Here is a 23181-nt window from a genome sequence, read left to right as displayed (position 1 = left end):
TTTACGAACTAGACCGCTTCCACTGAAGAAGAATATCATTTTTGTGAGAGGCCACAAATTGATTCTCACAAATGGACTGGGAACTAGGATGGTGTGGTAGCTGCAACAACCCCCATCCCTCCCCCGGACAAAAACATTCACTTTCAAGGATGAAAATGTTCCAGAATAATTAGAAGAAAGAAAAATTAAAAGACCACTTGTTTCATATTAGCTAGAATAGAGAATCGTCTCCTATAATAATCTGTTGTCCCAGGTAAACTTGGTAAATACTGTTAGACTACTATCAATATGATCATTTATCAGATTCTGATACTGGGACTTGACCCACTCACTTCATGTCCGAGAAGTTTATCATGCTAGGGTAAACCAGTAAAACCGCTGCTATATTTGCAGTCAAAATTCCGCAATCAATATTTTGCCAATTGTGCTTTTCAAATGGTAGTTGTCATTGTACACTATGAAAGGTAAGTGGGTAGTGAGAGCCTGGGAAGCAGCTGCTTGCCTACAGAGGTACATTTAGGTGTCCGATGTCAAGATTTGTTTCACCCTGATTGTAAATGGGCAATTCAAAGCATGATTCCGCAACGCGAAGTTTGCATATGCAAATTAGGGTCATTTGGAAAAGTTTCTCCCACCTTAATCTTTCACATACCCAAAATAGTTTCCATTATACTATTCACCTACCTAACTGGCTGCTGCATTAAAAAGAATTCATGTGCAAACTTCGCGTTGTGGAATGTTGTTGCTTGGAATTTCCCAAATAAACATATCAGCTTGGATCTCATTTTATTTTTGAGCCATTCTGTTGATACAGGTATGGCAAGCAGGAAAACAACAAGCAAGGAAAGCCTTTGATCTGTATGGCAATATTGATGTACTCCGGCCTTACTTTGATGTGGAACCAAAGATACTTGTTTCAAGGTTAGTATTGAATGTTTGTTTTGGTTTCAAATAAACTGGGGTACTAATAATAATGTCCAATGTAAAATAGGCTAGCTCTATGTTGAATCTAAACCTAACCAGCCTTTCAATTTAAAAACAACGGCACCGACAGCATATGCCATTAGTGCCACTCCGGACTGGCAGTGGCGTAACTACGGGGGAGCAGAGGGGGGCAACATGCCCCGGGCGCCACCTTTATGGGGGCGCCAAAGTGACCAATTTAGCATCGATTCTGCGCCCCACCAAGCGATGAAAGTCAAAATTTGTGCACGCTTCGCGCGCATTTCAGCACAAAGTCAATTGAAAGAACATTATAAGACAGTATTCAACTTCTAGTAACCAAAATTAATTAGTGGTAGGCCTTATTTGTCCAAAATTTTGCGCACTGTTTAAAATAACAGGGGGGGAGGCATCTAAGATATTCTCGGGTGGGGAGATATACAATTTTGTTTCTTGCCCTGGGCGCTACCAACCCTATAGTTACGCCACTGCGAACTGCCGGACTGCCCTCAAGATATGTCCTTTGCCTACATGTACGGCAGTTGCTTGCCATCATATTGTTTGTGTTTTCTTCACTTTTGAGAAATTGCCTTGGTGACCTTCTCAAATTTTCAACAGTTGCCATGATGCCATTTTTAAAATATAATAAATTGCTGTGCCACCTTGCCTTTTCAATGAAAATCCAAGGCAATTATCAGTATGTCCTAAAAATAGTTGCTGTGCCCCTTCAGATCCTTGATTGGGAGGCTGAACCTAACCCATATCTTAGGCTAATCTTGTTTCATATTTGACATAGCGAACCTTGTTTCGTAATTGACATAGCGAGCTTTAATTTTGACATAGCAAACCTTTCGACATACATGTACCAAACACAACCGCATGTTCTAAGGAGTTTATAATGTGAGAGCTGTAGATGCAGAATGGGCTGAGCTAAACAACTTTTTTTTCTTAATTCATTCTTGCCATCGCAAAGTTCTCATCCTTAAGCATTAAGCAGGTTTCAACCTGGGATTCCTGGGTATCTAACTTCTAAGTATCACTTAAAGTTTAATCCTTATGCCGGGACTTTTCCCGTCGTTTGATATTTGCAGGAGAGCATGAAATAGCTCTTCTGGGGCCTTCAAGGAGACCTGTTTAAAGCAAATTACAATAGAATGTAAGGAGAGAATGGTCAACTAAGGAGAGCTAGAAGTCACTCTCCTATATCAGGTTTAAGGAGATAGAGCTGCAGAGAGTGATTGCTCTCGTTCCCACCTTGTGTCAAATGTGATGTGCCATGTCAAAAGGAGACACTTTTGGGTAGGTTATCAATTTTGAGGTTTTTACATATCTTAAGGGGGTACTACACCCTTGGCTAATTTTGTGCCTATTTTTGCATTTTTCTCAAAAATTATAACACATTGGTGACAGGTAAGATATGTATATTATAGGGGCAAGGACTACAACTACTGTACTAAAAATTCAGCAACTCAAAGCAATTAGTTATTGATTTATTGGTCAAATATTGGTTTTCCCTCATTTTTGACTGTAACTCCACAACTGTTGTCTGTGCTGAAATAAAATTTCTAGTGCAGTAGTTGTAGTCCTTGCCCCTATAATATATATATCTTACTTGTCCCCAATGCACTATAATTTTTGAGAAAAATGCAAAAATCGGCACAAAATTGGACAGGGGGGTAGTACCCCCTTAAACATAGAGATATTTTGCTCCACATCACCGTTTCCCCGATGAAATCGGACATTCCTAAGCGAAGATATTGAGCTTGTAAGTTATGGTATTATAAAATGGGAAATTGGGATATCGGTCTTTAAAAATATTATTGACAATGTTGAGAGTAGGAATTACCTTGAAAGATGTCTCAAAAAATACAAGATGCCAGATATATTCCGGTCTGAAACTCTCAGACAATATTTTAAACATTAATAACATCACAAATTCGCAACAAACCCAAATGTGAAAAAATCACCCCCGGGCAGATTTTTGGCTATTTCTCCATTTACAATCCTGCCCAAAAGTGTCTCCTTTTGACATGACACGTCACAAATTACCAACATGAACGATTGACCTTATTTTTCATGATTTGTTTTTTTAGTTGGTACCATTTTACTTTTTTGTTCCTGTTGTTTATAGGTTAATGAACGTTGATGTTGATGTGTCAAGCCCCGAAGGGGGGAGTGCATTAGATGCATCAACATCAGTGCAAGTGCATTATTTTTTTTCTAATTTCTCGAGCAATAAGTAATACAAGTTTATTAATAAATCTATTTCATACACAAGAAGAAAAAAACACATAATTTTTACTTTTTTATACAACAAATTATCACTAAAAATGTTGGAAAACAGAACCAAATATAAATGCATCAACCCGCCCGAAAAATGAATCAATCCTACGCGACGTGAATGTGCGAGAAACACTGCGTGTAGTACGCGGAGTGCACAATATACACAATCAATGCATGTTTCGTACTTTTCTAACAGCTTTTCTGATTGGCTGCTTTGATATAGGAGTGTATGAATTGTGTATAAATAAAGATGATTACTTTTTGGAGAAGTATGTATTACTGGCATGTACAACAATCATTACTTTTCAAAAGAAAAATTAAAAAATGTTTTGTTCATGCAGTTTCTATCTTGTTTTTTTGCCATCAGGTTAATTCTGTCATTAGTTCCCAGAGTTCCAAGGGGCACACCACAGAAAGCAGTAGGAGAACTCTACGGTCCTGTCATGATTGTGTTAACTCTAGTAGCTATTCTATTGATGGGTATGAAAGATGCTGGGCATACAGTGGTAAGCTTTATAGCTAGTATGTAGAAGAATTCTATGATTGTGTTAACTCTACAGGTAAATTAAGTAATTCTTGGCAAAACTCAAACGATATGAACGCTAGTGGCACCGCAATAAACACACACGCAGATAGTGAGGTACAGAAGAAAGCATACATGCGCCTTACATTGCGTACACACTTAGTACGCTACATGGACCCAATGCGCATGTTCCAGCTTGGCCAAGAAATACTTAATTTACATACGTAGCTATTCTATTGATGGGTATGAAAGATACTGGGCATACAGTGATAAGCTTTATAGCTAGTATTTAGGAGAATTCTATGGTCCCTTCATGATTGCGCACAGTTTGTTTTCAGGCTCTGTTTCAGGGTGTGCACAATAACGAGCCAAGTTCGATAAATAAGAATGTCCGTATGAAGATATGGTATTTTTCCTTTGATCAGGATCATCCTCAATTCAGTGAATTATGCAATTGGAATGTTCATTGCTGGCGTAACATGACAAAAAAATTAGGGTAGGTCGGTCGGCAATTTATTTTTTTATTTTACTTTTTTTACACACATTTAAAGCTGAAAATCACACATTTTTCTTCTTTTTAAATTTTAATCTTTTTTAAATTTTTTTTATCCATTTTTTGCAAAAAAATAAGAAAAAAAGTCTAGGGTTGGGCCTATTTTTAGGGTCGGTCGGGTTACGCCAATCAAACAATTTTTTTAGGCCTAATCGTAACACAATACATAAATAATGTTTCTTTCTTTTCTCCCTATTTTGTACAGAGAGAAGGCACGCTAATGGGTACAGCCATGGGTGTATGTTTTGGTTATTGGTTTATTGCATCTGGTTTGTTTTATGGCGTAGCTTTTGTCTGCAATACTCACATCACGTTTCTGCAAGTTTTATCTATGACGGTAAGTGTTTCTAAATGAGATTAACTTCTTTTTAAATACCGTACATGTATCCTAACAAAATAAGGCAAGAAAAGGAATAATTCTGGTATACCCTGCGCACGAGTATATCCCTAATCCTAACCCTAATCATAACCCTAAACCATAACCGTAACCCTAACCTTAAGGCCAGAGTAATGGGAGAGAACATGGACCTTTTCGAGCATCATTATTTCTGAATTGTATATCCAAAGTATATAAAACTATACATTTTTTTACCCCAATTTTTTTGTGACAACTTAGAAAAAAATCCGTTCGGAGTAAAACAAATTCAGTTAGCTTTTCATGAAGAAAGAGACATGAACTTAGAGAAGGTTTTTTTATTTTTTTTAAATTTGTCTCTTTTTTTGTATTTTTTAAAAAAAACTGTGAAAAAAACAATGTTGTGACTCTATTAAGCTAAAAATTGTACATAATGGTGTATAAAACAAATATTTTGAAAAAATGAGAAATCCTTCCCTAGATTTTGATGTACTCTAAACAATAGTGCAAAAAGTTAACCTTTTGCATGCATATTTTTCGAGTTATCTTGTCACAAAAATCGTGCAATATTGTCGAAAGTGAACTCTGAGAAATCAATGTTTTAGTAAAAAAATGTCAAAATTATGCACAAAACGTCCTTATATTTTAAAACGGTAAGACTTTCATGCTTGTAAAAGCTGTATCTGGTGCATGGTCTAAATATGTATCTTTTTGCACCAATGAATCTATAATGTCTGCTTTCAGTGCACCAAAATTCGAAATAATTAAAAAACTAAGAGGCATTTTTGACTGCAAATTTTTGTTTTGTTTACACCACATTTGCTGGCGTTAACAATATACCGAATGCGCCTTGACTGCGTTGGATATACGCGCAGAGATGCGCCGCGTCACGCGATGCGAATCGTGCACGTAGTCACAATATTTCGCATTCACGCATTTCTGACTCATAATTTTCTGCCAATTTACTTTTACCAGTTTTTTGATATCCAAACAATAAATTACAATTCCGCAAGAAGTTACAATACTTTTTTTACAACATGTTTTTGAGGCTTTTAATTGATAGCCTTCTACATGTAACTGTGATTTTCATTCTTATATTTTTAGCTGATATCTTGTGTCTTTTGTTTTTCAGGGTTATGGTATGTTTTCCTTCTGCACGGTGCTTTTCATAGGAACTGTTTTACACAGTGACTATTCACATTCATTATTCTATTTTCTATGGGGTGTGGTTGGTGGTATTGCAGTTTTAAAAATGGTAAGTTGATCGTAAAAGAAAGTTAACCGTACACAATCTGATCTGTTGGAGCCAATATCACAAATTTTGCATGGGGTGCAGTTTGATACCTCATCCACTCATCAGGCTAAAGGTGAGAAATCTGAAACTGAGATAAAGGGAAAAATGGGAAGTACATGTGGCAATACAAATTATAACTGAGCAACACAGTAAGCCTAGCTATTCTAGGGATTCCAGTAATAGCAAGTTTGATCAGGGATTCTGGAGTAATAATATACTATAACAAAGACAGTCACATACTCAATACACAATTGAGCATGTGGTGGTATGTCTTGTGTAAGAGATTGACTTGTGGAAGAGGTGATGCATATTGTGTTGTCAGTCCAAAAAATCTAAATGACGAAAAATGATGAACATTTTGTTTTTTCTTTCCATTAGGAAAAAAAAAAAAGGTTTGTCTCAAAGCTCGCGCGCGCATTTTGTAAAATCGTGAGATTTGGAAAAAAAGAAATGCAGAATTTTTTTTTTTTTTCAAAATTTTTCTTTTTAATTTTTTTTTATTTTCCAGTTTTCCAGAAAAATTCGGTGAAAATCAGATTTTTTTCTCTTAATTTCATGAAAAAAGTCAGGAAAAAAAAAAAAAAAAAAGTAGCTGAGGTGTTAGGTCCATATATGCTGGGAAAATATTTTATTTGACCCCATGACCCTATGTTGACATTGCCTAAATAGGCCATATTTTTGCCAAATTAAAGGCACAGTGTTTGCAATCTTGGCAAAATTTGATGTACTGAATTGCTCAGCAACTGCCAATCAAATGGGGATAAGTACGCACAGTTTTGAAGCAGTACGCACAGTGTTGACGTGCACATATACATGAATTTTAGGCTAAGCATGACTATGTGTACTCAATTACATAGCAACCGTCAAACAAACTGCAGTAACGTGACTTCACTTTTCGTACAGGGATTGAATACGAGTGTCAAGGCCCTGGTTTGATGCTTTTCTGCTCTCCAAAGATAAGTGTCTGGTAATTCCAGCGGAGCCCTTTTAGGTAGGAAATGGTGGGTATACTGTACTAGCTACATGTATATATGTGACCATCCACAACGAACCCAGTGTAAAGTCGCCAGTACACATTCAGAGATATGGACTAATAAACCAAATAAAATTCTATAGAAAACAAAGGATTTTAAGGCAAAATATTGAATTTTGAGTACCAAGTTTACAAGTAATTGTGACATGTGATATACCATTTTAAAGCTTGTTTTATGGGGATTTTAGCCAATTCAAAATCTAAGATACTCAAGATGTGCAACTTCGTCGTGGACGGTCACATATGGTCATGTAATCTACAAAAACATACATGTAATATAATGTCATTGGTATTTCACGCTTTCTGTTATAGATTGGTGTATACTTATCAAGAACAGCTGGTAAGACCCAGAGATTGGCTATCTGTGGTGTGGTAGGCTTTGTACATCTTGTGTTCCTGCTCTATCTACATTTTGCCTACCATAAAATTGTTGAAGGTATGTGAATTTGCATCATTTTAATATTGAATATGAATTAATGGGATGGGAGTGGTGCTAATAGGGACATGGCTAGTATTTTAAATTCATGTGATTTGGGGGGATACTTCGGAAATGAGGGTTAGCCTACCTTTGGCCCAAAAAATGAATCTAAATATTCATCCATTTCCAAAAAGGAGATAAAAGACTTGTTGATACTGACTTCTACTGCCATTAAATACCAAGAATATATTGCCAAAGGTTTAATATTCATCATCCTGTTACAGCGATAGAATCCTGGAGAATGCAGCAGGATTGATGACAAACCTTGTATAAGGTTCTTGCATTTGTAACCAGCACTAAATAGTTTGTATTATTAAGTTGAATTATCTGCAATCATCCATGTTTAAGTCACCTTGCATGCATCTTTTGAACTAATCCAGTAAGTGAGAAAGAAAGAGGGGGAGAGGAGAGAGAGAGGGAGGAATTGAAGATAGACAGACAGAGAGACATCATGTCAAACAGAACAAACCAAAGATTAAGACATGCTGAAGTATTTAAAGCCACAATTTGGAGCCAGGTGCGCAAATTGTGGTGTCGGATATTATATGTGTATGGAACTGTGGCAGTGTTAAACCATAAACCATTTCCATGCATGGGAAATGAGAATTTTCAAGGAAGTGGGCTTTAAGGCCAGACAAAATTGTATTCAGAAACAGATGATCAAAATGAAAATGAGTGAGTTATATAAGGAAAGGTATGGCGCACAAGAACAAGAGAAATTAAAACTCTTGCATGCGAACACCTGTTACATTGTTACTGTCACTCCCGTTTGGGATATGGGATAGTCAGACGAATAGGACTTATTTTTTTCTTAGTTACCAACTATACTCATGCAGACTCTGATCATCAAGAAAAAATAACCGCGAAAGTGCATTAACCACCCGCCCGACTTTTTTTCAGGCGGCGCGGTCACTGTACTTTTGTGATTCGTCTTTCTTGCCCCATATGAGATAGAGAGCATAGTCTGAGATGAACATAGTCTGGTAAATAAGAAAAAAAAGTCCTACTCGTCGGACTAGTATGTGAGACAGGTGTTAAGAAACAGATTTACAAAATGAGAGTGAGTGAGTGAGTATGGATGTAACTGAAAGGGAGTGACTTCAAGAACAAGAGAGAGAGAGAACATGCTTTACTCAATTGATCAAGAGAGAGAAGAGATGGGCTGAGAGAGCAAAAATGGAAGAGTGATTTGGGAATGAGAGAGTGTCATGTTTTGTTATTTGTATGCATGATATATTTTATTTTGGCAAAACATTGCTTCATTTCATAATATCCCCAGCCCTGCATCCATTAATTCATGAATCCTGCAACATGTCCAGTTGTACGATCAGTTTGTAGTGAACATAACCATTGGGCTATACATATACCTGCTAGGGAAGACATTACCTAAATCTTCCACACAGGAAGTGTGAATTTCAAATGGGGCTATAACTACCTGAATGGGTGACTCCGTTTGAAATTTACACCCCCCTGTGTGGGAGATTAAAGTCATGTCTTCCACAGGGGGTGTATGGATTTCAACTGGAATAGCCAGTTAGTAGCACTCCAGTTTTAGAAATGGTTGTATGATAGTGAGTTGTGTAAATATTATTGTGTTGATACTCTGAAACTTGTTATTTCAGCAACAAAATCCTAGTTGGTTCGCAAAGTCATTTTCCAAGTCTCAAAATGGTAATACTACTCATGATAACTTACCATACAGTACTTCAAAAGATCATTTTGATTTTTACTTAGACCATCATAATAACATCAGTGGCTGCACCAGGGGGTGGGTGGGAATTGGGGTTCAATGTGAAATTCAGGGGGGGGGGGAATCAAAGAATTTTGCTCAAAATTGCCCCTAAAATGGAAAATGTCTTACTTTTTGGTTTTAACTGGGGATGGGGCAAGAGTTCTGACTGGGAGTTCATTTTCCCCCTCCCCATACCCCCCTTGGTGCTGCCACTGAATTACATTCTTGTAACATGTTCCCTTTACACGTACTTGTTGTGTGTTGTGAACGTATCATAATCATGTGTATATAATGTAACCCATCCCCTCTTGACAGAAATTGAGCCGATTCTTCAAGTTAATGAAATCAGTATAGAGGAACAGGTGGGAGCAGGTAAATTTAGTTGTTGGGACTATTCCAGTTGTAATGCATACACCCCCTGTGGAAGACATGATCTTAATCCAACATACAGGGAGTGTGAATTTCCCCCTGTGTGGGATATTAAGGTAATGTCTTCCATAAGGGGGTGTTTGGATTTCAACTGGAATAGCTAGGTCTTTGGGCATGTTGGTTACAGGCAAATGGTGAAAGGAAGAGGTAGCTTGGTTTTGGTGCTGGGTTTTGCTTGACAGCCACTTCAGAAGGGCAGCCTTGAAGATTGTCACTTTCCATAGGCATGGAGTTAGAATGCAAGGCATGCGGTTTTTATTCAGTGTTTTGCTGCTGTGATAAACACACCATTTCATGTTCTCTGCTGTAATTTCGGCTGAAAAGAGTCTTTATTCTCCTATATACTGGACACCTAAAACTTTGGTTCACCATAAACATATGTATCACAGTATCACATTCGTAAAGTTAATGGCACAGAGCATGCACAATTGCCCATGCAAGGGTGATTTGTCGGCACACCTGTCACAGGCATGACCACGAAAAAGCATTGACATTGAGATGAACTAGAATATAGGCAGTGGATAGAAGAACAAAGTCCCAGGAACTAATAAAGCCATTTTTTTAGCAGAAACAGGAGGAGAGAATGGGCTATGTCAGTTAAAATCCATACACCCCATATGGAAGACATGACCTTAATCTCCCAACACAGGGAGTGTGAATTTCAAATGGGGTTACCTGAATGGATGGATCCATTTGTCTTCAATAGGGGGTGTATGGATTTCTGTAACAAAAACTTAGTTCCAACTTGTACTCAGTCATAGGTAATATGAAAATCAGCTTTTTCTTGTAGACCAACTGCTGTACCTTGCACACAAATGAGTGAATTGTGAAACATATGCCATCACTGTCTGTGAAGTTCACAAAGTACTGGAACAGTTTCACTTTCATGGGCGTATTATACAAAGGTTGGAAAATGGGATAATTAAGGTCTACATTATGGCCAGTCTTCAGTCAGTCTGTAATTTATAAGTGAGAAGTTTGTATGGTTGCTTTCACTGCCTGCATTGGTATCAACTTTTGTGTTTAATGTTGTAACATGGGATAGATGAAGCATACAGAGGTCATGATGAATAAAATATATTGTCTCATTTGGGTGTGGTGCTGGGAATGCAGTTATCGTGATTAGGACAGAATGACTATCATGCATTGTATAATTTGGTTGATAGCTTTTCAGGTGCATCATTTTAGGAAGTTTTGTCTTCAATCTTTGTTGCATTCTTCTCGCAAACCATGAATGCCTCGACCGTAGGAGTTCATGCTTCATTGAAATCCAATAACCACTTCTGCACATCTCATCGGGCAGCCATTTCAATTGCACGAAAATCGTGATAATGTTTGTTGATGTCATCATTAATTTCACTACATCAGTACTAATATCACTTGTTCCACTCATTCATACTTCTACTTTTTTTTAAAATCTTTTTTCCCCATGAGGGTCTTTATTAAAGTGACACACATACAAAACAATTCCTACTTCTAGGTGAATAGATTACAGTTTCATTATAAAGTTACGTCTGGGTCAAATTCTTTCTTATGTTCTTGACTCATTGCAAAGTATTTGTGGAACATGTTTACTGCATGATGGAGTTACAGCACTCATGTCCAGGGTTGTAGCTACAGTGGGCGGTGGTGGGCGGCAGAGCCCACCACTCAGTTGTGGAGCCCTCCACACAACTGCAATTTTGGCATTGGGGCCTACCAATCAGAGTCCAAAATTGCACGATTTTGTTGAATTAGTCAAGAATTTGATCATTTTTTGACAACAAATGACCAAATATGCAAGATTTCCATCAAATGCCACCCAGCACTAAAAATGTCCTAGTACAACCCTGCCCATGTCCATTTTCATGAAGGTGTATGTCTTATGTTGATTTTGCTATATTGGCAGAATTGGTGACAATATTTTAGCAGTGGAAAAGGTGTGAAGGTTTTTACAACCGTCCTGTTAAAATATTATTTTGCACTCTTTAGGCTAATATTGTTTTCATTTTATCTGGACATCACTCTAGAGGTGGACGAGGTCGTTAATGAACTACAAGAAGGGCGCCCCCTTGACATTGTAGAAAGAGACACGGCTAACGCGGCGGGGCAAAATGTACCCGAGATCATTAACAAAGCTGCAGCCGACGTGGTGAAATTGGTGACCAAGCTGCACAGAGTATGTAGTGAATAAATTAAAATGGATCACAATTTTTTTGTAAAGTTTCTTTTTTTCATGGCTTGCCAAACTTTTGACTATTATCAAAAGAATATTAAATTCAATGATAACTTCATAATGTTATGTATATCAATTATTTAAATTCAGTATCATTTTTAAAAAACGTTCAGGACAAGAACTATATACATTACTTTGATAGTTTTTGCAGCAGCCACTTTGAGTTACTAAATGCTGAATATTATTTAGCCAAAATTGTTTTATTATATATAATTACCATTACTTTGATAGTTTGGCTGTAACCTACAGCCATCATTTGAATGAGGGGGGTGGGCAAGGGTAGCGCTAGGCTGCTTTTTGGGGGTCCTGGACTCACCAAAATATAGTTCGGATTTTAACATTTTCTGCGAGTTCAGGGGTCCCTGCAGACCCCCAGCTTTTCAATCTAGTGCTACTGCAGACATACTATTTATGCTGCATTTAATTGTGCAACTCTGACTAACCAAACTCTATTACGGGCCCCCGACTTTCAGATTTTCCACAAGTTCGGGAGTCCCTGCGGACTCTGGAGCGCTTTGTTCTAGCGCTACCCTTGGGGGTGGGCGAGTCAAAAGTTAAAAACAAAATCCTTTGTCCATTATTTGGACATGCAACATTATGAGGGAATGTGTATAAAACTCTTTCTGCTGCTTGCTCAAAAAATTCTTAAGCTGGACAATTGCATGTAAAGCACATACAAAATATGTAATTTTACACTGCCGGGGTATGGTAAATTTGGCTGTTATTAGTCCAAAAGGAAGATGCACATTGCATTTTGGTTCATTTGCTGGCTGTCTGTTAAGAGCTGTTGGGGAGTGCACTCTTCCTTTAAAAAAACATGTTATTTCTTTTGGGATGCAAAAAAAAAGGCATAACTTCTACTCAAATTCAACACAAATAGGCTCTCCTATAGAGGACAATATTGAATTGCTATAAAGTATTGTAAAAAACAATTAAATATAGAAATATAAAAAAACTACATTGTTAAAAGACTTTCGGTGCACAAAGACGAAGCTGAGATAAACTGTTTTTGTTTACTTCAAAGAAATCGCTGATGGTATTCAACAAAAGGAACCTTCTGTGGAGGAACTTGGGGATGCAGTCGGGGATGCAGTTGGTAATCTTGCGCAAAATGCTGGTCTTGAAATTGCCAAAGAGGTGGATTTGGAATAAGGGTGGTGATGACCGATGTGCCTTATTTGCAATAAAATGTATGTGATATAAATTCATTATTTTTACAACTACTCTAGTGTTGTCATCATTGGTTAGCTGGGATGATAATATATTTAAGGTGTGGCTATTATTCATTTCAGTATAAAATGCACATTCAAAACAAATTCTGATGTTGCCTATATTCCGAGTTACATCAAATGATTAACAATTATGGGATAGTGCAATATGATGCATGCACACATCTGTCGGATGATTAACTTGTTTTACCTAACAGAAATCACACAAAAACATTAATACACAGCATCATTTTCATTGGTGATTGGTTCAAATAACTGGAGCTCATTATCAGAGGCACTCTCCTTTCTTTCTCTTCCTGCTAAGAGACCGACACACTTGAAACATATGAACAGTTGTAATGCAAAAACCCAGGGTCGGATCCAGGAATTTTTGATAAAGGGGCGCCTTTTGGTCGATTTACCGATAAAAAATGTGTGTAAGGGGTTACCCCTCGAAAACTCAACGGTTTTGGCCCATTGTTTGCTGTTCATGGCGAATTTGTTCCTTTTTTAAATTTCTTACAATTTTTGTATTTTTAAGTTACCGCGCCTTTGCTAGTAAAAAAAAAAATAGAGGGCGCATGCCTGGCTGCGCCCCCTGAAACCAATACTAAAGGTTTATTCAGATTTCCTTTTACAAATTAAGCGTGCATGCTAGCCGTCCAGCCCAGCGCGTATTATTTGCACAAGGTCCAATGCACACGCTTGACGTCGCGCACGTATACGCGATGGTTAAGCTGTCAAAGGAAATCTGAATAAAACTTTAGTAATCCATTTTTCTCAATTTGAGATATATATAGGCAAATAACTGGTCAGAAGGGTGAAAATAATCCTGCTTTTGATCATCAAAACATGTACGGTACCCTGTAATTTTTAAAGTACATTGTAGGGTGTCAATTTCAACTAATATTATAGGGCAGATGTTGGTGGCCTTAACTCAAAAGGTTTCAATGTGACTATGGCTGCTTTTATTGGATTTTGCATTTAAACTCTTCATATTCATTACACCTAGATTTTTGTCACATTTTTCCCACTCTTTATTAATAATGACCTTGACTGTCACTCACCACTTACAATTTCATACCAGTATTTCCATTCTTTATATAATAATAATAATAAAAAAATGTTGTTTGATTAAATGTGCGCTTCAACTGTTTTATGTGTACATGAAACTATATCAGTGACCAATAATCATTTGCCATAAAATGTGTATTACATTGCGAATTTCAAAGGACATTCTTCGTATTCAGAATGCAATTCGATATGTCCCACAATAAATACTGTCCAAACGTTCATACCCCATCCCTTAAGGCTGTGCTTTTCTAAGTTACGTAATTCTAACCAATCACAGGCTGTGTCGGATATTGATTCTAACAGGATGGTCTGATGTGAACTAGTGTTTTTATTTCTGACTTTCACTCTAATATTGTATTTTTGGTTTAGGATCAGGAATCAGATTATAATCCCTTTGTGTGTTGTGGCAGTATCACTAGTAGTGTGCATGTTCATGTAGTATTTGTGAAATGGTGATGGGCTGTTAATTTGCTAACCCTAAAAAAATGTGCACTTTTAAGTTCTGTTTGGCAATGTAGACATAGATTGCTTTAAAGTAGGTTTAGATGCTTGTGACAGGAGGCCTGTCTTTAACCACATTGGCAGTACCTGTTGAATTTAATAGTAGCCTCTAAGAACTGTTGTGATTGGTGATAAAGAGGGCTTAAGGGGGTACTACACCCCTGCCCAAATTTGTGCCTTTTTTTGCATTTTTCTCACAAATTATAGCGCATTGGTGACAAGTAAGATGTGTATGTTATAGGGGCAAGGATTACAACTACTGCACTGGAAATTTTATTTCAGCACAGACAACAGTTGTGGAGTTACAGTCAAAAATGAGGGAAAACCAATATTTGATCAATAAATCAATAACTACTTGTCTTGAGTTGCTGAATTTTAAGTGCAGTAGTTGTAGTCCCTGCCCCTATAATATACATATCTTATTTGTTACCAATGCGCTATAATTTTTGAGAAAAATGCAAAAATAGGCACAAAATTGGCCAGGGGTGTAGTACCCCCTTAATCATATATTTAAGCCAATCAGAGATGTGGTAAGAATAGTCTGTAGGGCTGAAGGGGAGTAAGCTTAAAATTGCTAAGAGATCTAAAAGCTTTATTTTGATTGGTTACTCAGATGATAATATCTTGTAATTGACCAATCAGAGACACTGTAAGAAAGGCAGTAGTGACCAATGGTTTGAGAGGCCCAGAGCATTTCAAACAAGTTGTTATTTGAAAGACCCTTTTGGAATTAATGTATACATTTTTGGCTTCATATGCATTTCCTAAAAGCAGGGCTATGAACTTTCATCTATCAGTTGCATAGCCAGGGGGCAAGGGGCAGCTTCCCTATGGGATGTTGGCCGCCCTGATATTTTAAGGCCTTTCTTGGGTTTTTTTTTGAAAACTTTTGTCAAATTTTGCCCCCTTTGAAAGTTGCCTTGCTACTCTGAAAAAGTCCTGGCTACATCCTACCCACATGCTTATGTCAGGTCTTATGACCCTACTGTGGCAGTGAAAATATTTTAAATATCTAAATACAAATTATAGAATTGCCCAGAATTGTCTATCTGATAAATTAATTATTAACAAATCATTTGCCAAAAATGATTTTATAACATGAAATCAAGATATAATTTTGAGTTGCCTTCGTAACCTTAATAACATTTTTATGTGTTTTCATTTTGTTAACAGTTCTCAACTGATATCAGCTGAAATGGAAGACGTCTTCTACTACAAACTGTGTGACAAATATAATATGCTGGCCTAGAGCTGGTGCTAAGCTTTTGTTCAGCGAAGAATGTGGTTTACAACAATCTCTTTTTGGAGACACTGCAATAATGCTTTCCCAGGTTAAAATCTGGAAAACAAATATGTCTGTAATTATTATTACTGGACTGCAACAGTAAAAAAAAGTGACAAAATAAGGGCAAGAAATGGAACCAATCAAGATGAGTAGATTGTCCAGGAGATATTCAGATGAGCTGTATATAAAAGGATAATGTGTGTGCTGAAAATACTGGTACTGTGCTGGATCTGCAGAGGTATCAGGGTATTCCAGTTGAAATCCACACTACTCCTGTGGAAGATTTAGCTAGAGTCTTCCACAGAGGGAGTATGAGATTCAAATAGAATTTAGACAGTTGAGTAACTTCCATTTGAAATACTCATTCCTGTTGTGAAAGATATAGGTAAAGTCATAATACAGAGGAAGTATGTGTTACACAGGTACAGCGCCTAGACGTTGATCCACAAGCCTCAGCACACTTTCCAAAAGAAGTCAAATAACATGCTTCACTGGAAATGTTAGATATGAGTGCAGAGTATTTCTTGTTGTATGGACATGAAATTTGAATCAAAGTATTTATAAATAGAACCTGTAGTGTTTGTGTTCAAAAGTGTACAAAACATTGATTTGTTTCTGGGCTATTCCCGATGGCTATTCTAGTTAAAAATCCGTATATCCAAATGGAAGACACATCCTTAATCTCTCACAGCGGGGATGTAACCTTGAAATGGGGTCACCAATTAAGGTAACTTCATTTGAAATTCACACTCCCTGTGTGGAAGGTTAAAGTCATGTCTTCCATAGAGGGTGTATGGATTTCAACTGGAATAGCCCATTGGCTCCCAGTATTGGGCTTCTTTAGTTGAAATCCATAAATACCCAATGAAAGACCTGATGTTAATCTTACACACAGGGGGTGTAAATTTTGAAAGAAGTCACCCATTCAGGTAACTTCATTTGAAATTCATACTCCTGTGTGGAAGATTAAAAGTATTGCCTTCCATAGAGCGTGTATGGATTTAAACTGGAATAACTCATATTTGGCATAGTTTCTTTAAATAAAAAGGAGATGGTGATTCCACGGTTGTGTGTAAGGAATATACATTCAGACATGATTTCTATATAGACGACAAGAAAAACACGCACCTGTATTACGGGCGGACAGGCTTGTGAAGTCGGTATGGATTTGGAAAACTTTTTTTCCTGGAAGAAATGGAATCAGGAATCTATAAAAAAAGATCATTTGTGTAGGAAGAGGAAGGGAACAACCCAAAAGGTCAATAGCATTCAATTTAAACTAAACTAGTTTTGTTGGGATGGGTAAAAAATCTTGATAACTGTTTGTAAAAAAACCAAAAACACATCAGTCTGAAGAAGGTAATAGTCAATATCACACAATTACGTTTCTGGTGGGTTGGCTAGTTTCGTTTTTAGGGTTTCTTGGATATTTGGGTAGTTCCCTAAAGATGGATTAAGTTGTATGTTGTATGCCTGAATAACTGCCTTATATTATTGGTTACAGGTCTGTAGTCCAAAGGGTCGTAAGTCTGAAAACCCAATAAGAGTCGTTATAAGCCCTAATCCTTACCTTAACCTAACATTCGCCCTAGCCTAATCCTAACCCTAAACGTAAACATGACCTTAGGCCCTAGGCCTAATTCTACTCCTAAACAACCTTGACTTTAATCCCAACTTTAACCCTAACCCTAAAGTTTTATTCAGATTTCCTTTTACAAATTAAGCATACTGCTAGCCGTCCAGCGCGTATTATTTGCACAAAGTCCAATGCACACGCTTGACGTCGCGCACGTATGAATAAAACTACCTTTTACTAAGCCAAACCTTAACCTTAACCCTAATAAGGCCTTTTATCCCTAACTTAAACCCATATTCGGACTAATGACCCTTCGGACAATCACCCAAATTTGAATTTTAAGCTGGAGCATTATATTTATTTTTGTGTGGAGGGGAGGGGTGATTCTTAAAATTATTTGTGAGAAACTCTATAGATGCTGATGAACAATGCCAAGAATCACCAACGCTCCGAGCAATATTTGACGGACAGTGGATCATTTCATGACTAAGTGACTATATTTTACTATTGGATCATCACGTTTATCAATCTGGATTCTTTTGTAAATATGTCCAGATATTTTAATAACCATATTTATTTTCCTGCGTATGATTAAACGTGTTGGTCAAAAAATAACAAGCAAAGTGGATTCCAACTGTCATTCAACATCAAGTATATCAAGATATTTACCTCGATATCCCGATGTGTTGAACCAGTAGGGAAGATTTCTTTTGACATTCGGGGGGGTTCTTGAAGTATAGTGAATTCAACACCTTTTGGCGAAAGAAATAAGTTTATGGTATAAATGCCCGAAATTCAAGCTAAACTGTTGAAGTATTGTGCAAAAATGGAATAAAAGTGCGAACAAAATTGCACTTGGGGGGTAAAATGGTCAAGTATGAGGTGAATTTGGTCAGAAACTCGCATACGGGCGTCAACATGAGAGGGATGATTATATGGACCATACCCCCGTCAGGAAGATCAATAACAAGCAGATCAAATCTCATCAGTTCATCATTGTAGCCCGCCTGATGAGGATGTGTGTTGTACACATCGAAATATTGAGGTAAATTATTTCAATAATACTTTGGTTAAACGACAGTTTAATTACTTTTCCCATATTTTATTTTCTTGAAGATAGCCATATACACCATCAATACTTTCTTTTGGCTGTAATATACAAGGTATTCTTTTAATTGAAATGTCAATAAATAGAGAACAAAATGGAAATAAATAGTGGATATTAATCCACTTCATCAGACCATTTATAAATGTTTGTATCAGTATTTTTTTTCTGTCAGAAACTTGTAAAAATATTGCAAAACAATTATCAAGTGGTCATGACAAACAGAATACAAAAATCATTTGTCATTTAGCTATCTACTGAAGATAGCAAATATTGTCATTTAGCTATCTGCTGAAGATAGCAAATAACTTGTCATTTAGCGATATACTGAAGATAGCAAATATTGCCATTTAGCTATCTACTGATGATAGCACATAACTTGTCATTTAGCAATCTACTAATGATAGCAAATAACTTGTTATTTAGCTATCTACTGAAAATAGCGAGTAATGTCATTTAACTATCTACTGAAGATAGCACATAACTTGACATTTAGCTATCTACTGAAGATAGCAAATACCTTGTCATTTAGCTATCTAATGAAGATAGCAAATAATGTCATTTAACCATCTACTGACGATAGCAAATAACTTTCATTTAGCTATCTACTGAAGATAGCAAATAATTAGGGGTTCATTCATAGGATTGAGGGCATAAATCAACGATCATGCCCAAAATCCTATGAATGAACCCCGTTCATACATACCCAGCATTCTGAACATTGTTTGCAATTCAATGCAAGTGAAAATAATAAGGGTTTACACGTTTAAATAACATTTCCATACCGTTTTCCTTCAAAAATTGGGAGAAAATGAGTAGGCCTACTTGTAGGAAGCAGCTCGGCTCATAAGGTCAACGGCCGGGAGTCAACGCGTTCATCTTTTGCGCTCCGCGTGAGATGGGCGCGGTGACATGCGCGTGTGCGCAACACTAGCAAATCGTTGATCACGTTAATTGGGTTCCAACGCTGCGTGACGCAGCTTGTTGATGCCCTGCGTACTGGTCATAAACGGAATTTATGACCAGCAAAAAAGGGCCAAAATCCAATCAGAAACTTCGTTATATCGTGAGTATGTATGAATGACTAGTTATTTGTTACCATCAGTAGATAGCTAAATAACAAGCTACTAGTCTTTGAACAAGTTCATTTGGATTGTTAGATTTCACTGTTAACATAGTTCGTTTTATGCAAATCCAAGAAAAATGAAGATGTTAAACTCACATTTTTAGTGACGTTTCACCACTACACTAGTGGTTTCTTCAGACTGGCAACCCATCACATCTGACTGCTTCCTTTTATAGGCAACAGGAACCTCTATAGAGGGCGTGATGAGTTGGTCAAAGATGTTGTTGAGTGAGTAGGCCCCCTCGTCTGGAAGAGATACGTTGATGACGTGTTAGAAATTATACGCAGAGGACAAGTTGACAATCTAACTGATCACTTAAATTCAATCGATCCCACCGGCAGCATTAAATTTACCTATGAACAAGAGCAGGACGGTTCTATTCCATTCCTTGATACCCTGATCACAAGAAAATCAGACGGGTCAGTGAAACTTAGCATATACAGGAAGAAAACCCACACCGATCAGTACCTTCAGTTCTCCTCCCACCACCCTCTCCATCAAAAGTTAGGAGTTGTCAGAACTTTACTAGACCGGAGTGAATCGCTAGTCACCGAGGAAGCGGACAGACAGAAAGAGGAGACCAATATACGCGAAGCGTTATTTGGCTGTGGTTACCCAGATTGGTCGATCAAAAAAGTCAAACAAAATAGAGCCACTCCAAAAACAAAGACTACCTCAAAGAATAAAGATGACAGTGAAAAGTCTAAAGGTATGGTTGTAGTTCCCTATGTAGAGGGGCTCACCGAGCGAATATCAAGAGTTTTCAAAAAGCATGGCTTTTCTACCGCTATGAAACCTCACCGCACCATCCGCAGTATGCTTGTTCACCCTAAGGACAAATTACTCCCTCAACAAAAAGCAGAGGCGATATATGAAATTCCCTGCGGAGATTGTGCTGGTACCTACATCGGAGAAACCGGTCGCCCATTCGGCGTTCGCCTCAAAGAACACCAAAAAGAGGTGGAGAAATTTGAAACGAAGCCCTACACAAGAGCCAGCCGCACGTCATCTATCACAGACATTCACAAGTCAGCTATCACTGATCACGTTGTCTCTACCAATCATTCCATCAATTGGGAGGACTCAAAAGTCATCGACAGAGAAGCTGACAAGACCACTAGGTGGCTGAAAGAAGCCATCTGGATACGCCGAAAAGGAAAAGACACTCTAAACAAGGACGAGGGGGCCTACTCACTCAACAACATCTTTGACCAACTCATCACGCCCTCTATAGAGGTTCCTGTTGCCTATAAAAGGAAGCAGTCAGATGTGATGGGTTGCCAGTCTGAAGAAACCACTAGTGTAGTGGTGAAACGTCACTAAAAATGTGAGTTTAACATCTTCATTTTTCTTGGATTTGCATAAAACGAACTATGTTAACAACAACAAGCTACTAGGTATCTTCAGTAGATGGTTAAATGACATTCATACATACACGCTATATAACGGCGCGCGTGATTGGTCGAGATCCGGGCATAAACAGCGTTTATGCCCGGTGGCCCGGATGTGCGATCGCGGGGTAGGGAAAACTTAGGAAATTCCCTGGGAAATTCATGGTTTTTAATGATGTTACTTGTTATTTTTTGTTATTATTTTGATGAAATAAGAATCACAAAATGTTCTGGTATGTATGAACGGGGTTCATTCATATATTTCATGACTAATCGGTTTATGCCCTCGGGCCGCAAGCGGCCCCTCGGGCATAAACAACCGTTCATACATACTCACGATATAACGACGTTTCTGATTGGATTTGCGCCCTTTATTTGCTGGTCATAAATACCGTTTATGACCAGTACGCAGGGCATAAACAAGCTGCGTCACGCAGCGTTGGAACCCAATTAACGCGATGCACGATTTGCTAGTGTTGCGTACACGCGCATGTCACCGCGCCCATCACACGCGGAGCGCAAGAGATGAACGCGTTGACTCCCGGCCGTTGACCTCACGAGCTGCTTCCTGCAAGTAGGCCTACTCATTTTCGCCCAATTTTTGAAGGAAAACGGTATGAAAATGTTATTTAAACTTGTAAACCTTATTATTTTCATTTGTTTTGGATTGCTAACAAAAATGTTCAGAATGTTGGGTATGTATGAACGGGGTTCATTCATAGGATTTCGGGCATGATCGTTGATTTATGCCCTCGGCTCACGCCTCGGGCATAAACAGCGATCATGCCCTCAATCCTATGAATGAACCCCTAATTTAGTCATGAAAATATATGAACGAACCCCTAATTTAGCTATCTACTAAAAATAGCAAATTACTTGTCATTTAGCTATCTACTGAAGATAGCAATAACTTGACATTTAGCTATCAACTAAAGATGGCAAATAATGTCATTTAGCTATATACTAAAAACTAAATCTTGTCTTAGCTATCCACTGAAGAGAGCAAATAACTTGTATTTTAGCTATCTACCTAATAATGTCATTTAACTTTACTGAGGATAGCAAATAACTTGTCATTTAGCGATATACTGAAGATAGCAAATACCGTAAACGTTCGCCTAATGGCGCTATGGAGTTCATGGAAACGAGAGAGCGCCATCCCTGTAAAAGCCGACTATTAGCACTGATCATTAAGGGTACGTGTAGTTAAAAGGGTGAAACCTATCGACACATACAATTATGAACAAGATCGAACAAACTTGTTCATGATAATGCGTTAATCATTCACCTGATACGTTGTGGCCCAGTGAGCAGAGCATTAGACTATAGTGCGAGGATAAAGAGAACTTGTGGAGAAGATTGATGGTTCGAATATCATGCAGTAATTTCTGACAGATTATGATGTCTGTCAATGTTTTTTTTTCTGATTTGTGGAAATTTTATTCTCTATTTTCTTGATTTTATCTTTAACATTGTTTATATAATTTTATTATTTTATCTTGTATGTGTCTTTTTTCATGATTCTTTGTTTTTATCGTTTCATTTTAGAGTAACTCAATCCATTCAATCAAATGTTGTAATGAACCTATTTGATTGTATAGGCATTTGTTATGTGTGTGAGACGAACTGTCGCGTGCGACAAATCTTTCAATTCGCGCGAGTGTCCTTGCCTATGCATCAGTGGTCATAAGAGGTATATCATTTTATTCGAAAGGGGGGGGGGGGGCCCAAATATACGGGGGTCATAAAGTCTTGGAAAGAATAATAGGAGAGGGTCATAAAATGTTTTATGACCAAAATGTAGGGAGTCACACGATGACCACAGAAAGTGTGTTATTTTATTCAAAAAGACTGATTTCAATACAATTTTTGTTGCCAAAATAGGGGTGCGCAATTTTATTGACGCAGACTTTTTGTAAATTTGGGAAAAAAAAAAAAAAAAAAATGATAGCCCTCTAAGAGGATTCAAAAGATAACCTCTGCCCCAATAATCCCTAGCTATATTTGTTTGAAACTGTTCCACGGAGGATGTATCATAATAGGCTCAGTCTTCAAATGATATAAATAAAATTTGAAT

General features: G+C 37.5%; 1 protein-coding gene across 6 annotated transcripts in view; it reads left to right on the top strand.

The window, feature by feature from the left end:
• The window catches only part of LOC140140089 (protein YIPF3-like), a 31283-nt gene extending 12856 nt beyond the window's left edge, over positions 1 to 18427 (top strand). Inside the window, exons 3-11 of one of the 6 annotated variants that reach the window (XM_072161908.1) lie at positions 815 to 921; positions 3593 to 3731; positions 4507 to 4638; positions 5789 to 5911; positions 7296 to 7419; positions 9509 to 9565; positions 11632 to 11780; positions 12862 to 13027; positions 15794 to 18427. In XM_072161908.1, the coding sequence (XP_072018009.1) occupies positions 815 to 921; positions 3593 to 3731; positions 4507 to 4638; positions 5789 to 5911; positions 7296 to 7419; positions 9509 to 9565; positions 11632 to 11780; positions 12862 to 13027; positions 15794 to 15804 (1008 nt within the window). In that variant the 3' untranslated portion in view covers positions 15805 to 18427. The remainder of the gene's footprint in view (positions 1 to 814; positions 922 to 3592; positions 3732 to 4506; positions 4639 to 5788; positions 5912 to 7295; positions 7420 to 9508; positions 9566 to 11631; positions 11781 to 12861; positions 13028 to 15793) is intronic. The other 5 variants (XM_072161909.1, XM_072161910.1, XM_072161911.1 and 2 more) reach the window with 5 other exon arrangements.
• Positions 18428 to 23181: the final 4754 nt, after the last annotated feature.

The sequence above is a fragment of the Amphiura filiformis genome, chromosome 18 (genome assembly GCF_039555335.1).
Source record: "Amphiura filiformis chromosome 18, Afil_fr2py, whole genome shotgun sequence".
Classification (NCBI taxonomy): Eukaryota; Metazoa; Echinodermata; class Ophiuroidea; order Amphilepidida; family Amphiuridae; genus Amphiura; species Amphiura filiformis.
This window is presented reverse-complemented; position numbering and strand designations above follow the sequence as displayed.